The following is a 17766-nucleotide window of genomic DNA, read 5'->3' on the forward strand; positions in this document are numbered from 1 at the left end:
TATATCCTAGATATCATCTATATCCTAGATATCATTTATATCCTAGGTATCATTTATATCCTAGGTATCATCTTTATACTAGATAACATGTTAAATGCAGATAATACAGAGCCTTAAACAAAATATTCAGACAAATCATACGAAAAAGAGATCAATTAATCTACCAAAGTGGGATAGGGACAGGGGTTTTGGCAGAACTTGGCTCCAGTCTGAGCAAAGGGTGTATAAAGGTCAGGACCACTCTCTAGAAGGATGAGTGCAGCAATGGTGGATATGTACAGCTGGGAGCCTGGGGCTCTCTTAAAGAGGCAGCATCAGCCAGGAGTTTAGGAACAGAGCAAGAGCATACAGATCCTTGTCTTGTTTTTCTCCTTGGTGTAGCATCTGCCTCAAAAAGTTCTGGAGGAAAAGTCAACCAAACAAAACGATGTGGAGCTCTTAGCTGAGAGAGTGTCACCCAGTGGTCAGGTCACGAATGACTGGTGAGCTCTCTGGAGTCCTTGTCAATGCAGTTTTATAATAGTGGCTATCATGGGTGGGGGCCATGCTTGCTCATATTGCAAAAGAGCACACGATACAAATGCTAATTCAGTTGTGGCTTTGGAATGCAATTTCCCACAGGCTCCATCCAACCTAAGGACATACCATTCTCAATAGTTCACTTCTAAATTAGCTGTTGAAAAAACACCAAGACACTTCCCCAGTTAAACAATACTTCAAATGGTTAGCTAATTAAGAGCAATTTAATCCATCAGGGAGCAGAACTTTAGTCTTAGTACCAGTTTGTGTTCTAGGATTATTCATCCTTTAGTGAATGTACACAGTCACAGAGAGCAGTCTGCTGCCATCCGAAGGGGCGACCCATGAACTTGGCTGTCAGTGCTTGTGCCCACTTTCTGTGCTATTGCGAAATTTTATTCAGGTCTGGGTTCCAAGCCCAACGGTCCCGATTTTCCTACGCAGGTGTGTCTACCAAATCAAGATTCCAATTCTTTCCAGCTGAAGGATCTTGGGCTTAACAGGGAGGTGTTCTGAGGAAGATGTCTCACTGACAGACGAGTAAATGATAACTCCATTTTCCCAACATAAATACTCTGTGAGATGCATTTCAAGAGACAGTTTAGAGTCGCTTTGTTTTTATATAAAGATTTAAAGCAGAATTATAAGCACACCAAAGCATTTGTGCTAGTGATTTTGGTCGTCAGTGTGGCTGCATTTAGAAGCACCCAGAAGAGTCTTACAGCGCATCCCGAGGTGGGCTTAAGTAGTGTTCGCAGAGAGGACGTAACCAATGGAGGGGGAGGCACCCTGAGCCCTGTACCCCTCTCCTCTCCACCATGGGGTGAACCTCATGACATTCTCCTATACCATACGTTCTGCCATTGATCACACAGGACCAAACAACCACAGATGGTGTCCTCTAAAGCCAGACATTTTGGTCACAGTTATGCATAAGTAACCATTAAAGAATTCCAGGAAAATGGCTGCCACTCAGACCAGTCAGCCTAGATGACCAGGGAACTACTTTCCTCCAATGAATCCTGCTCTTCGCTGACCCCTGGATCATGGAAGTAGCAGGTACCGTCATGAGCGGGTGAAAGTGGAAAGGTTTCTCAACTGGGTCATGTATTACCCGGAGAGACACTTCCTGGTACGTGAGCCTAGGAATGATGACTGCTTCTGGAACACTTCCCACTTCCGGTGAGGAGCTGAAGCCACCTTATGGGCGTGGCCTCTGCCCAGCACCAAATTCCCACCCCACCCCCACACCACCAAGACAGCAGCTCCTTCACTGGAATGTTCCTCACTGCCCTTGCAGAATCCCAGAGCTTGCAGCAGGTCCAGCTCAAGCCACCGGACTGACAATTATGTTTAAAAGCCTTTTCTCACTGATTTGGGGTTGACAGGCAAGATCACAATCCTTACTGGAGAGGAGCCTGTCACATGCTAGGACAAGGTGAGGCAGCCAAGGCAGAAGTAAGTGCCTTTTCCATGTGACTACTGGGGAATGGGTCACCCTTCATATGCACAAATGACTGTATGTGCTCTCTGCTGGTGAACCTCAGGAAGGGAGAGGCTAGAGTTCCTTGTTTGTTTTGTTGACTATGAGAAAGGGCCCCTGAGTAATTGCTCTGTGTTATGCTCTGCTGGAATACCTGCTTTCCTGTGACAGTTTCTTGGTAAATGTGTATGTGTGTTTACACACACAGGATAGAGGACAACTTCAGTGTTGTTTCTTGGGTCCTGCTCTTTGTTTGTTTGTTTGTTTTGTTACAGAGTTACTTTATGGCCACTGGCTTAGAACTCACTGATCAAGTTAGGCTGGCCAGCCAGCAAACCCCAAAGATGCCCCTGCCTCCACCTCTCCAGTGCAGGGATCACAAGCACATACCACGATTCCTGACTTTTACATGTATGTTTTAGGGATGGAACTCAGGCCCTCATGCTTGCAAGTAATTTCTTCAACGCATGACCTCCCTCCCTGGTGTAAGTCCTAGGATTTTCAGGAGAGAAAACGAGGCCCCACATTTTGGCTCAGCAGCTCCCGACTCCTCGGAAAACCAGAACAGCCTCCTCTGCCAGCGAGCTAGCCTGCTCCTGTTCTCCCCTCCTCCTGTGCTGTCAGGCCTGGCCTGGCCTGGAGCCAGTGCCCTTGAAGCTGTGAATGAAGGGTCCTGCCCAAACCAGACTTGATTAAAATGCTTGCAGAGGAAAGGTCTGAGACTCTGCTGTTTACAGATCGTAAGCAGTTTTTCAATGACCCTCCAGGACCCATTCTGGAAAGGAGCTCTCAAAAGGGAATTGTAGATGAAGGGGCCGGGCCTTCCCAGTCCCAGGTATTCCTGGCCTCCCATTGGCTCTCACACCTGCCCAAGCTAGGCAGAAAGACTCCAAAACATAACAGGGGCACACAATTTACTCAGAACTTGTTCCACTCTTGCTGCCATTGTCTCTGGGCACACGTGGCAGGTGACAGGGAGGAAACAAACACAGGAACCCAGGACCTGCTCAGGAGCTAACTTTGTGACTAGAATTCTGACATCTCTCAAGTCTGATACATCGTAAGATTCTGACCCTAGGCTACATAGAATTTTTCATGCTACATTAATTTATCTCAGAGGACTCCAACTTAGTTACTGAGAAGGCAAATGCTAAGTCTTTTTTTTTTTTTTTTTACTTTGAGACAGGGGTTCTCTGTGTAGTGCTGGCTGTCCTGGAGCTCACTCTGTAGACCAGGCTAGCCTCAAGCTCAGAGATCTATCTGCTTCTGTCTTCTAAGTGCTGGGGTTAAAGGCATGCACCATCACTGCTTGTGAGACACTCATTCTTAATACATTTTTACCCACAAACTGGGATGTGGTAAGCCCAGTCTCCTTGAGATGAAAACACTTATTTTTAATTTTGTTTTTAGTGAGAAAGAAAACGATGTTGGAGAACAGGTTTATTTCCCATCCATGTATATAAATTTCAGAATGAAGAAATTGTCTTTAATAGCTAGCTAAAGGACTAGCTCTCCTCTCTGATAATAGGAGTCACTTCCATACAAAAGTTCAAATTCAAACAGAGGCCCCAGTGTACTTGGTCATTTCAAGCTGGGCCTAGAACGTGCTCCACATAGAAATCACATGGTATAGGAGGGTTTTCTGTTTGTGTGTTGCTTTCGTTGGTTGAATAAAGAGACTGCCTTGACCTTTTGATAGGGCAGCCCTTAGGTGGGCGGAGTAGACAGAATAGAATGCTGGGAAGAAGGGAAGTGTGGCAGATGCCATGCTTCTCCTGCCCAAGATGGACATTGGTTAGACTCATGCCGGTAAGCCACAGTCAAGTGGCGATATACATTAATAGAAATGGGTTAATCAAGATGTGAGAGTTAGCCAATAAGAGGCTAGAGCTAATGGGCCAGGCAGTATTTTAATGAATACAATTTGTGTGTTGTTATTTCAGGGTATAAGCTAGGCGGGTGGCAGGACACAGCCCACCATTCCTACTTACTACAATCACAGATACACTCAGTGACCCCAGTGGGTGGGAACAGCACTTCCAATCCTGCCACCAAGATGAATGCCGCACACATGGGCTCTGACATGTCTAACTAGAAGTAGGAGCTGCCTGCTGCTGGTTTTTATCTAAACATCAGTTTAATTCAACTCAGGTGGGAAAACAGAAACCTCCTGTTAATGCTGGTTTGCATAATAACATTTCAAATCTTCTGGCTCCAGGGAGCCTCTGGTCATCTAGTATCCTGCATAAGGATACCTTTCTGAAGAATAACTCCACAGATCTAGCCCACGTTTAGGTCCAGATGGTTTCCCTTCCCAATGTCTTCCTTCCTCCTATCTTGGTCCCACAACCACTTTCTCTCCTTCCTTCCTCCCTCCCTCTTTTCCTTCCTTCTTTAGCTTCATTTCACTTCACTTGGCAAAAACATGCCTCCACTAATGTCAGCTGAGTGAAACAAAGCTCTACTCTTTTTTTGTGTGTGTGAGAAAAATCATCAACCTGAGACAACATGCTTCAACTTACATTCTGTATACACATAGACTTGCGTCTTTATACAAGTGTGTAATTTGTGATTACTCAGGTGTGTGTGAGAGCACATGTGTGTGATACCTGTGCTTTTGAGAAGAAGGGAGTTACCTGCATTTAATGATCAAAATGAAGTTCTCTCCTTGAGACATGAACTACATGCCATAAACCAGAATACAAGGAAAGTGCGCTCGTAATGATTTTTACAGCAAGAAAGCTGTGAAGTTGATTACATCTTATAGAAATAAACCTTCACTCACTTATGACAATGACCTCACAACAGGCCTTGGAAAAGACTGCGCAGCACATAAGAAGATAAAATGATGTTAACCAGGCTCAAGGACACAGCCAAAGGGAACAAACAATGCCACTTCCTGTTGTCCTAAAATTTACCAGCAAAGAGAAAGACCTTCTCCGTGTAACACATCTCCCTGTAGATCTCCAGGGCAAAGTGCATGAATTCTACACAAAGGAGAATCAAATTTTTCTGTGAGAAATGCTGGTTTCATACGGATGGGGCCAAATGGCTGAGCACAGGGGCTGAGACGAGGAGAGGACCCAAAGTTCAAAGGACACAACCAACTCAAAATGTAGGCTCTAGAGGAAGCCATCAATGGGTCTGTGTTAGATCCCTGTGGTTGCCACAGAGGTGACCACAGGCATAAATGTCTTTCTGTAAATTCTGCAGGCTGCTAACTGTGCCATAATACCTCTAGAGGTCCAGGGGAGGATCTTTTCCTCACCTTGTTCAGCTCCTTGTGGCTCATCGCCTGCCTATGTTTGCCATTTCAATCCCAGCTACATCTTGAAGTGGCCTTTTTCTCCTGATGCTGCTTTGTCATCAGCTTCAACACTCACCTTGACAACCCAGGATGTTTTCACTTCAAAGTCTTAGTTATGTCTGCAAAGCCCCCACACCGCCACCACCCAAATTGGGTCAGCATTCACTGGATCTAAAGGTTGGGCTGTGAATGTATTTTTTGGAGGCACCTTTCTGCATTTGGAGTGCCCCAGTGGGGTAACAGGATTTGGAGGTAAGGAATCTAGGGTGAGAAGTCTTTAGATGCTAAAAGGAAGGCAGCCAACAGTGTTATGGATGGAGGGGAACATAGAAAAAGAGAGAAAGCAAGTTTGGGAAAGCCTGGGATTTGAACATGAGCATTTCTAAATCCCAATGGATCTTACAGAATTCCAGTCCCAATGAAGATAGGCTCTGAAATTAGGTCCTACCTTAATAGGCTGAAACATGCAGATTCAGACTTGATATAAACCACAGAAGTGGGGGTAGCTGATTCTGGTGGGCAACCTGGACATTATCCAAGAGCTTCAGATTTATTATAAACCCACGTGAACGGGGTTACCCTGGCAAGAATTAAGAAGGACTTTCGGTGGGATGGTGGTCGTATACAGTATTGGATTGGTTCTGACAGTTAAGAGGAAGAGAAGGCAGATGTCCCCTCCCTAACCCTTTATATTCTGCACTCAATATGCTCCCAGGATGTGAGGACTTCTGTTCTCCCGCCATTTCCAAAAGACCTGCTCTCTGTCATCTTTTCTAAGAATATGCATTGCTGGGTGGGTGTGGCAGAACACATTTGTAACGCTACCAGTTGGGAGGTGGAGAAAGGAAGACCACAAGTTCAAGGCCAGTCTCAGAAACATAATGAGTTGGAAGCCAGATACATAAGATCTTCGCTCTAAATAAATAAATAAGTAAAAACTTTATTTAAAAAGTTTAATTAAAAAATTTAAGTCAGGGGCTGGAGCGATGGCTCAGCAGTTAAGAGCACTGCCTGCTCTTCCAAAGGTCCTGAGTTCAAGTCCCAGCAACCACATGGTGGCTCACAACCATCTGTAATGAGATCTGGTGCCCTCTTCTGGCCTGCAGCCATACATGCAGACAGAATACTGAGAATACTGTACACATAATAAATAAATACATCTTTAAAAAATTTAAGACAGTTAAAAAAAATGATGGTATGCTCCTTGACAGCCCCAGAGGGCTTGTGTGCATGGCTCACACACCATTGCATTTTACTCAACTACCTGGATGTCCAACCCGGGTCCACATTGCTAGTGATCTGCCTTGTTAGTCATGACTGATGCCTCTACTAAACTATTCTTATCCAAATAGTCTATGAGTTGACCAAAATGGTCTCAGCTAGGGCCAGAGTGTGACAGCCCTTGTGTGAGGTTAGCGGTTTCCTGCTGGCTTCCAAACTAAAGTTAATAGAGCAAGGAAAATACATTTGTAGACTAGAAACGATGGCCCTGTTTCTTCACAGAAGCTCACCGACATCCCACTGTTTCAGGATAGGAGTCCTAGAAACAAGCCATCACCAGGCTACTGAACTGCAGGCTCGCATGGTTATTATTTCTTTGCATGTTGACTTGAAAGCCACATCCTCCTGTCTTCCTCCAGTATAGCCTACTGTAACAGAACAGTAGAGACTTGGTAATTTGTAAATAAAAGAAACGCATTCTTCACTGTTCTAGAGGCTGGCCAGTTCAGGACATGGCATCAGCGTCTGGCAAAGGCCTTCTCACTGTGCCAAAGCATGACAGAGCATCACATTGTAGGGAAGCCTGAGCACACGACTGAAGAGATCAAGGGATCTGGGGAAACTGAGCAAAGCCAGGTTCATGGCAACTAACCCGCTTCTAAGATGCTGACATTAGTCCATTGTTGGGGCAGAGCCCTCATAACCCAATTGCATCTTAATACTGCTACAATGTCAATTAAATTCCATCCTGGGGTTGACAGAGGGCATTCAAATCATATTACCTGCCCAAAAGAGAAACAGTAACTTTCAGATCCTATGAAATTTCTCAGAAACCGAGAATTGCCTTTTATCTAGAAAAGCCAAGGGGTCTTTATTTATGTGCTATATGGCCAATATTACTATTTCTCCATTGCTGCAGGCAAGACTGAGGGTGTTGCCCAATAGTAGAACACTTGCTTATGAATGTTGAATGGCAAAGATTGTTGTTGTCTGCATAGATGAGCAGGCTGTCAAAAAAAAAAAAAGCTTTTTTAGCTCCTTTGGGAGCTAAACTATAATACATGATTTAAGGATGTCACAGTGGTGGTAGAAGTGTGTGAAGAGGAATGTAGCCGGACATCCCAGAGACCCAGAGAGCCCAATAGCCACACAGCCAGCCCACTAAGGTCACAGTCATCTCCATCTCTCTGCAGGTTTCCTTAAATCCAACCTCATCCCCCACTGCCTTCATCAATGACCCTTCTCCCTCCTGGCATCACTACTTCCTATCATCCAACAATGATTTAAAGGTCAGGGTCACTTTATGCCCAGGCTAAAGTCAATGTGAAAGCCATTAGCCTTCCCAAGCGCTAGAAATCCCTATTACTGTCTATTCAAATGATTCCTTTGAAAGATTTATCAAACAAAGTATGAATTTTAGAATACTATCTAATTATTATGAGTTAATTAATTAGAGAGCTTAATTTTTAGCACAGGGAAATGATTGAGCTTGTTAATCTTTGATAAGGTATACGGAGGATGCAGGAAAAGGGTGATTAACCAGAAAAAGCATCGAGATCTAAATAGTGTGGCACATGATGGGGGAGGTGATAGTTGGCCAAGAATATCGTAAGGGCAAGTTATTTAACCTCTAAGCTCCAATTGCTTCATCTACAAATAAAGATATTAACGACACCATTACCCAAGATTGTCTCTGCAATGTGTTTGGCATTATGCCTGGCTTAAAGGGAGCTAAAAAGAAAAGTATTAGCCAAGTTATTGCTGAAGTATCATCAGTAATGACAACAATGATGGTCTTTACCAGCAGCAGTGACAACAGTGGTGGATAAAATGCACGCTGTGATAACCTGGGTTAAGTGGACCCCAAACAGCTAGTTAAAGGAACGGTAGAGGACTAACTTAGAATTAACTGGAATAGAAGGAAGAGTGGCCACAAGAACTGTTGTGGTTAGAATGAGGGACGGCTCCCATAGGATCACTTGTTCCAACATAGACCCCTGCTGCTGGTGGCAGTGGTTTGGGACTCTTAGTTATTCGGTGCCTTGCTGGCGGAAGAGAGTTATTGGGAGTGGGGCTTGAGGCGCTACAGCATCGGCCGCACTTTCTGTCTGTCTCTGCTCCCAACTGCAGAAGCAGGGCGACAAGCTAGCTCATACTTCTAATGCCGTGCTTCCCCGACCACGATGGGTCACATCCCTTCCCATGAGCCAAAATAAACCCGTCCTCGAGTTCTTTTTGTTAGTTATTTTGTCACAACTATATAAGAAAACTAATACCTTAATCTTGATAGATGCTATAACTTTGCCTGGGATTCCCTATAGGGAAACATCCTAGAATTAAATATGCAGGGCTTAAACCTTGGCTCTGTCACTTGGTATTTGGGACTTCAGGGGGTTTCAATTTATCTCGGAGTTGCAGTGTCCTGATGGGACATGGGGATAAGCACACCTAGACGAAAGGTTATGCAAATGGCACACAGAGATGCGGCAAAGATAATGTGCCCAGTACCCAGCAAATACTAGTGGGTGGAGGTCTTTCCCCTTCGTGCTAGGATTGGCAGACAGCAAAAGGGAACGGGAATATTTATCTGGATAGGTGAGAGATGGAAGAACAAGTACCATGGGCTCATTGTTCGGGGGGGAAAGATGCCACTAACTCGCTTATGGCCCTTTCTCACCCAGGAGGGTACAGTGGGGCTGCCAGAGATGTGTCCACATTCCCTCCTGTGGTCGTTCAAGGCTCCCTGCAGTACGCTGTAACCAAAGGGGAGGCATGCAGCAGGAGCAGCACAGAAGCAGGTGCCCTTATCAATAACAAATGAGATCTCAGGGCACTTGTCTTTCTGCCCAACTATTGATGACTATTTAAGCTATAAATGTCAGAGCTACTGATATCCTCCCATTGTCGCTCGGAGATGTTTACCATTCCAGTGATGCAGACAATATGTCATCTGATAGCCCGAATGAGATTCAGAATCCTTCTCTACTGTAAATGTTACTTTCCCTGATGAAAATGTAATTCCTTTGAAAAAAAAATAATCTTCCAAACCATCTCATTTCTACTCTCAATAATATTGTTTCAATGCATAATTATTTTCCGTTTTCTAAATTCCAATAATGTGTTTCCCCACATGTATTCCCTTGCCAGTTCCAAGAGTTTGTTTTCTTTAGGTGTTTTGAAGTAATGCTAATGTGAATTTTGACATTTTAAGTACACTTTCAAAATACTCTCCTCTGAGTTTTACCACTGTTCCTGACACTAAATATGCAGTCATGTGTCATTAGTTACTTAAATGTTTTCTATAATTATGTAGATTATGTTGACACTTTCTGGTAGGATGCTTATAATTTACTATTTTGTCACTTGTGACGTTCTGAAATACATCGAATAACCATTTTCAATCATTTCCCGATTAAGCAGTTGTGAAAGGCTCCTGCTGTGTTGTGGCTTTTTTCCCCGTAGTGTCGTGTCCACTGTGGGCACAGGAGGCTCGTAAGTACACAGAGTGCACAGAGTCTCTCTCTACTCTCCTATTTTTTGTCCTAGTAATGACCAAATAATGTCACTGACTGTAGGATTCACAGTCAAAGAGAAATACTATTATATATAAGTCTTCAGATTACCATACAGAATATGGAAATTTATTATAATAAAGGCCTGAATAATTGTCATGGAAGAGGGAGAGTGTTGAGCTGCCCAGATGAACCTAGGGAGCGTTCTCCAAGTAAAGGATCTCTAATCTGAGTCAGGTTTAAGTAGGGGTTTAGTAAGTTAAAACTGGGAAGAGAAATGCTCTAGGCAGATGCTGGATTGAGCCTTGGTCAAGAATGCTGAAGAGTTAAGGATGCCTATGGTGAAGGATGCAAGCATTGTCCAGAGATACTGGAGAACTGGCAGTCATTAACAAAGGACATGGAAGCCACATTAGGGGGGAAGTAGCTGCATTTATTTTCTGTAAAAGAACTGATGTGGTCCAATTTCTTAGAATCCTAACAGCATGACAGACACATGTTTTCTTTGCTATTAGTAGCCTAAGATGGCCATAAGGGAAAGAACCCCCCCCCATGTCAACTATTCTTAGTTCAAATAGAAACTTATTCTGAGTTGTTGCTGGGTGAAATTAAGGTATTAGAGAGATAAATAAAGTGTTGGGAGCTACTTTCAGAGATATTTGAAGGAAACAATAAGACAAATATGGTAGATTATCTTCAAATGTTAATTGACAGTCTCCAGAAGGTCTGTGTCCCACCACTCTTTTGCCATGGTAATGCATAGTGACATGTTCCCACTATTTGGTCACTTGTTGGTGACACTGACAGAGAACCATATGTCTAGAACCATATGTCTGACACATGGCAGCAGAGCCCTGAGAGACACATGGCACATACATGACTTTTGGTAGGTATGGCCTACCTGATCTAGATCAAGTCCAAGTGAAGGCCATGATGGATGTTGGAGCAAGGAGGGATAAAGCTGCCTAACCCAAATTTAGTTAGTTCCATAATGACTATACTGAGTGGTTTTGTGTCAACTTGACACAAGCTAGAGTCCTCAGAGATGAAGGAGCCACAGTTGAGGAAATACCTCCCTAAGATCTAGCTATAAGGCATTTTCTCAATTAGGGATCAATGGGGAGGGCCCAGCCTATGGTGGGTGGTGCCATCCCTGGGCTGGTGGTCCTGGGTTCTGTAAGAAAGCAGGCTAAGCAAGCCAGGTGAAGCAAGCCAGTAAGCAGCGCCCCTCCACGGCTTCTGCATCAGCTCCTGCCTCCAGAATCCTGCCCTGCTTGAGTTCCTAGCCTGACTTTCCTCTGATGTTTGATGATGAACAGTTAAAAGCTGAATAAACCCTTTCCTCCCCAACTTGTTTTATGGTCAAGGTGTTTCATTGCAGCAATGGAAAGCCTAACCAAGACAGTGACAATAGATGCTGCTGATAGAACCATAGGCAAGAGAAGCTTCGGTCTAACAATGAATCAGGTAATAAATGGATGAATATGTGAATAAATACATCATAAATTATGAGTCAGAGCAATATGTGATGCTTTAAGAAGGGAGAAGGACATACAAGAAAGAGAAAACATTAAATTTAAATAAAAATAAAGCAAATAATCCAACAATTTAAAGAAAAATAAAGCAAAAAGAAAGACAAATCAGATGAACTAAAAACATGCAATATGTCACATATAAACAGTGAATATAGTGTATTTGTCTATTTCACACACAGATACTCACATAGACACACACATATGCACACACACTCACATACAGACACGCATATCACACAAAAGACACCCATACAATTCCCTCAAGGAATTGTCCCTCGTTCTCATACACTTCTGGGAATTCTAGGTGAATGAAGAGGAGTGGCTGGAGGAACTGTCCCCTGATCTCACGAGGATCTCCAGCCATGTGACAGTGCATTACCTATCAGCCTGAGACCACACCTGCCTTGATCTCAGGGCTTCCCCCTGGCAGTGGGAACGGAAAGTGACACTTTCGAAATGTTAAAGAACCCAAGAAGAGGAAAACGGTTGCACGCGAAAGAACGCAAACTGCTTTGGTCTTGAACTTTCCCAGAGACTCTGCAAACACAGCCTTTCTAGTCTCAGACTGTCATGGTTGCTGCATGTCTAGGGACAAACCTCCCATGGAAACTGGCGTGCTTCAGGCTGACCTACACCATCCCAAGCATTTAGAGCAAGGGTTATTTTTTGTACCCCTCAGCTAGGAAAGATGGAGACTAGCAGATACCTCCCTTCCTCTCCCCACTGCCAGGTAGGTGGGGAGGCCTGCAACTGGTATGGGGCAACCCACTCATCTGCGCCACACAGGGGCAATCATGCATTAAATAGCACCTCTCTTTGAGATACAATGTGAACAACCCTCCCGCTCAGCCCTAGGAACACGTGAGTGTACTGAGGAACAAAGGGAGAACCCACAGCCAACCACCATTGGGAAGAAAATGAGATGTAAAGCTCTGGTATCCCCAGTGTGGGTACACAGGGGCAGCCCTCTAATAACATGGCAAACAGGCAGCCCTGAGCTGAGTGGCCACCCGACTGTATCCAACAAGAGCAGCTATGTACTCAGAGAGCCTGCTAGCATACCAAGCCCCTTATTTTGCAGCCCAGGGCGCCCTTGTGGCAGCCCTTTACGAATCAGAATGCAGGCATGAAGGAGTATTAATTCAGTAGGGAATCCAGCTTCTATGCCATGTCTCAATTGAAGAAAATGCTGTTGATTCTAAACATTTGGAAAATTACCAGGTTCATGAGAACGTTGAGTAGGGTTCAGGACAAGCTAGAGAAAGATGCAAGTCTGAAATGGGTTTCTTACCTTCTTGTCGCTCAGGCCAGAAACCTGGTCCACATACTCCTCTTGGATCATGAAGGCTGCTAAGTTGGCAGTGTAGCTGGCCAGGAAAATGACAGCAAAGAAGGCCCACACTGACACCATGATCTTGGAGGTGGTCCCCTTTGGGTTCTGCACAGGGACGGAGTTGTTGAACACCAGACCCCAGAGTAACCAAATTGCTTTGCCAATGGTGAAAGATGGGCCGCCTGGCTCTAGTATGATACAAAAGACAGGGAAAAACATTTAAGCCTGAATCACTGGATCTATCTCTATCTACAAGTACCCAGAGTTGGAAAGTTCCTGCAAGAGCTTTACAATTCAAGAGCATATGCCTCTCCTGGGAGCCTGAGGAAGGCAGAAGAGGGTTTCTTAGAAGCAAATTCAGAGTCCTAGGGTGTGGGGGGAGAGCTTTTTCCAACTAAAATTCTTTCCACCTTCATATATTAGAGCATCAAGATCTTTTGGGTGAAAGTTGGGTAACAATGACCAACTATCCCAATATGGTCACATTGACCATTTTTCTTAAAATTTACCATTGTATCTAACAAGGAAGTATTTTAACTTCCAAGACATTAGCAAGAATTGTGTGAGGCCCCTTTCTACTATTGCCATAAACCTTCTTGTTGAGTTTCACCAGTGCTGGATGATTTGGTTACATTTTCTTTATTTTCTAGCTCTTAGCAGCTGTCTTTGAAATGACGTTGATTCTCCTAACCCCTTCAATGCTGGCCCTTCCCAACTGCTCTAATGCAGCCACAGCTTCTGTACAAGGAAGCCCAGATAAAGAGACCAGTGACTCTTGTTCTGACCATGTGCATCTAGAACAGAAACACGGCTATCCTTGACAGATGTCCGTCCATAGGACCTTAGGCCTTCTGCCCATAAGTGATCTGTGACTTGCCTGCTGTCCTTGCTTGGTGAAGGAGAGACCTTGTGTGTTACCTGAATCTTTGTCCACACTTCTACTGCAGAAACGAATGTCTGCCCACAGAGTTATCTGACAGATTAACAAAGGTCTTGGAACGCTGCCTGCGATGCTGACAGCATGTGCTCAGCCCGCTACATCACCGGGGACTGCCATGCTGAACTTGTTGTCTATCTGTGCACGTACGTCTGTGCATGAGGCCTCCAGTTAATACAATAGATGTGCAAAGAGAAAGTTGTTCACAAAGCAGACTTTTGCAAATTGAGCAGTGCCCTAAGGAGACTTGAGCGGAGCAGTGCTGGGCTCTTCTGTAAAGAGAAGGACCCTAAAGCAACATGAGCAATCGTGAGTTCTGGTACGGAGTTGGGAGATGTGAATTTCCGTATTCTGGGTGAGAGGGCAGTATACTCTGTCTTTGGCCTTTAACAGGGCTGACCTTTGTCTACACTTTGGGGATACTCAGAGGGTTCACACACTAGAGCCTCTCAGGTTGGAATACAGGTCACTGCTCCTAGCGAGCCTTTCGCATGGGGTAGGGGAGTCAATGGCCACACCCTATTATGGAGACATGTAGAACTCCACCTCAGAACACACAAAATATAAGGTAGGTCAGCACTTGGAAGTCCACCGGTAAAGCAGGAGCTCTCAAGATTGGACTGTGAATCTTACCGAAGCATGAATGGCATGTTTATTGAACACCGTTGCCAGGTGACCACCCTAGAGGTTATTATTAAACAGATACAAGGTGAACCTGGCTATTCTGGAAAGACCAAGGTAAATAATCACTATTTTGAAACATACAATGTCTAAGCTTCTTCCTGGATTTAGTAAATCAGAGACAAGATCCGAGCACCTTTGTCTTTTAAGTGCCCGTTATGCAATTCTTATTAGGACCTAAGATTAAGGAGCTGTCTTCTTGAAGGTATATTCCAGAATAACTAGAATTCTAAAAGGAAAAGGTTTAGAAGAAGCGGCACAGTTCTTAATCCTGGGGCTTTTATGAAGTTCTGAAGGAGCTATTTATTAGATTCTCAGGACTCCTTCAGAAGTTTGATGAAGTTTTCAAAAATATCAAAAGTGCTTCAAACACAAGGTCAGTTTCCCCATGTTGATGCCTACCTATTCAGGACATGAGACCCATGCTATAGTAGCCACAAGTGAGAACTGGCCTTCCGTGTCCTTTTTCATTTAAAGCATGCTACTTCTATACTCCTGGAAGTACTTCTGAGTTAGTGTATGGGCCAAAGACATAGGATGTGGAGACACTGTAACTCAGTAGTAACCCTTCAACTATGGGAAGGTCCAGTGACCAAAAGAATTTTCATATACCTTCTGCACAGTCTAATTTTTCTTATTCTTACTATGTGTGCATAGTCTGCCTTTTCCCTCATATTTCTCCCAATAAATTGCCCATAACCTATACTTTAGAAATAGTGTCCAGACATAAGCATCTCCACTATCAATCTTTCTTCTTAAACATTGCTACACTGACACGCTAATGGTCCCCAACCTCACAGAAAGTAGGGAGACCACAGGTAACAAAGGATGGATATAATGATTCCGAGTTGTGAGTGGGGGCGGGGAAAAGGCAGAGGCGCAGGAGTTCCGTGCAGCCTTACCTCTGCCATCAGCTAGGCACCTGTTGTAACCCACAGGGCTGAAGTACTCGAAGACAAAGACAGCCACGGCAGAGACAATGAGCAGCATCACAAACATCATCACCCACACGTCAGCGCTGAACGGCTCTGGGAAGGGAAGCAAAACAGTGCTCAGGGTCAAAGCAGAGAGCAAGAAGCTTGTTATCCCCATAATCATCTGTTCATGCAAACACCTGTTTTGAGAGGAGCACGCCTCAAGTGTGCCGTGTACCCTCGGAGAGCCAGGGTTGAATTTGGAAGACATAAGATATGCTTGTGCGGCCCCTTTTATGTCTGGGCATGTAAAGATCGTTTGTTTTTGTTTGTTTGTTTTTGTTCTTGCTTTTTCCGAGACATGGTTTCTCTGTAGCTTTGAGGCCTGTCCTGGAACTAGCTCTTGTAGACCAAGCTGGCCTTGAACTCACAGAGATCCGCCTGCTTCTGCCTCCCTAGTGCTGGGATTAAAAGCGTGCACCACCGCCGCCCTGCAAGATCGTTTTTGGTTTTTTTTTTCAAATACATAAAGACCACCATCTTGTCTGTGAGCCTTTCTGGGTTTATTGGGGGCAGTGTCTGTCCCTCTTGAAACCATATTTGGATCTCTCAAGGAATGGTGCAGTTGGAAGAGGTAAACATAACACAAGGAAATGATATCAAACTGACTTGCTTTATGTCCTCATCCCCATGACCATACCAAGAAGGAAACCTTCCCCAGTGCTTGTGAGCTGTGTGGACAAATTCTTGACAAATGTTGGTTCTGTTTTAGAGCTGAATTGGTTTGGCAATCCTGTTGTACGATGAATAACCATGCCCTTCACTTTTGTGTCCACATACGTCTCTCAGTGCCCAGCCTGCAGTTCCTTTTCCAGCCTACTGTGTTGTGGTAGTCATACTAGGTATCATGAAGATATGAGAGTATAAGTTAATCAGTTTAAGAAAAAAAACTATCTACGCTGACTCTCAGTGTTTGCAGTAGTGGACATTTCCCAGGTAGCAAGGGAACAGGCATGGTTTGCGAATCCCAAAGCAGATACAATCTGATTCTTACTACTAAGCAAGGGGCTAACGCTAGGCAAGAGAACAAGATGGTTCTATGAATGCTTATTTTGTATCTTTCATCGTATTTGGTAGATTTGTTCCATTTGAGCTAAATCTCTCTGGTTTAGAGGGACCCATAAGTAGAACACTATCTTCCAATAAGCCATCTCCATGATGCCACAGACACAAAAGAGTGATAGTAACTCTGTCCTGCAATACAGTGCCTCTCAATGGTGTCCCAAAATAGTTCTGGCCTTTTTAGCTGTCACATCACTTTGTAAACTCATAATCAGTGAATTAACAGGCTGTTTCCCCCTTCTTCCAAGTTATTAATAAAGATGAAATCGAAAGGGGGGGAAGTTGGCTGAAAATTAGAAAATATATTTCCCATTCTGAAACCTACGTTTTTATTGAACTTCCAGTGGAATTATAAAAGCCTGGTCACTTAATCAATTTAAAAATACCCTTAAGAAAGCCCTAGAACTTAACACACTGCTGTGAAAAAGCAAAGCTCTCAGTGGCAGCAGGGTTCAAACCTACACGGTACATTTGAGTCGGCTTCATCTGGTGCCGGGGAAACCTCCTCCACCCTTGGCTATAACTGGCTTCATGCTGTTCTATGATTGGCCGAGAACATAATGAATGCTCCACACCTGTGATTCCTGCCCCCTCCCCCTCCTGCCTTACCTAGTGTAGGGCAACTTTCTGCAAACGAATGCACCCAACATCTTTATCAATCTTTACAAAAGGACTTTATAAAGGACGTCCCCCACGCACCAGTGTTTATAATCCTTCCCATGGCTTTTTATTACCGGGTGGCTCTGTTTATTTTACAGTAAACCAAGTGTGAGAGAGCCGGGTTCTTTCTACATTCATGCTCAGAAAGTGGCAGTCGGGTTAGGAGTTGAGGTTGCCCTGAGACACTGCCTAGAATTTCCCACAATATTATGCTGCATACGTGTGTCTGTCCACCACAGTTGCCCCAGATTGTGCAGCAGACTGAAACATAGGCTATGATGACTACCACGCCTGGGCTTTATCGAAGAACTCGTGGAAGATGCTCTATCATGGATAAGAAGATTGGCTAAGAAACTTAAGTCACTTATAGAAAAATTTTTATAGAATCTATAATTCCATTTAGTGGTACATTAATTGAATTATTCCCTCACAGACAGAATTTAAGTAACAGCTAGTCACACTGTCTCTTCTAATATTCCTATTTTAAAACTGTTCTTCCCCTTATAGAGATTATTACTATAATAATTATAATTATTATTACT

At 44.1% G+C, this 17766-nt stretch overlaps 1 protein-coding gene across 2 annotated transcripts in view; it reads right to left on the bottom strand.

Annotated features, from left to right (window-relative positions):
• Window positions 1–17766, bottom strand: part of Grin2b (glutamate ionotropic receptor NMDA type subunit 2B) — a 478504-nt gene that overhangs the window by 37402 nt on the left and 423336 nt on the right. For both annotated transcript variants that reach the window (XM_026787956.1, XM_005364513.2), the window contains exons 10-11: window positions 15431–15556; window positions 12869–13098 (exon numbers count right to left, since the gene is read on the bottom strand). In XM_026787956.1, the coding sequence (XP_026643757.1) occupies window positions 12869–13098; window positions 15431–15556 (356 nt within the window). The remainder of the gene's footprint in view (window positions 1–12868; window positions 13099–15430; window positions 15557–17766) is intronic.

This window comes from Microtus ochrogaster (genome assembly GCF_000317375.1).
Source record: "Microtus ochrogaster isolate Prairie Vole_2 chromosome 14 unlocalized genomic scaffold, MicOch1.0 chr14_random_2, whole genome shotgun sequence".
NCBI classification, from domain to species: domain Eukaryota; kingdom Metazoa; phylum Chordata; class Mammalia; order Rodentia; family Cricetidae; genus Microtus; species Microtus ochrogaster.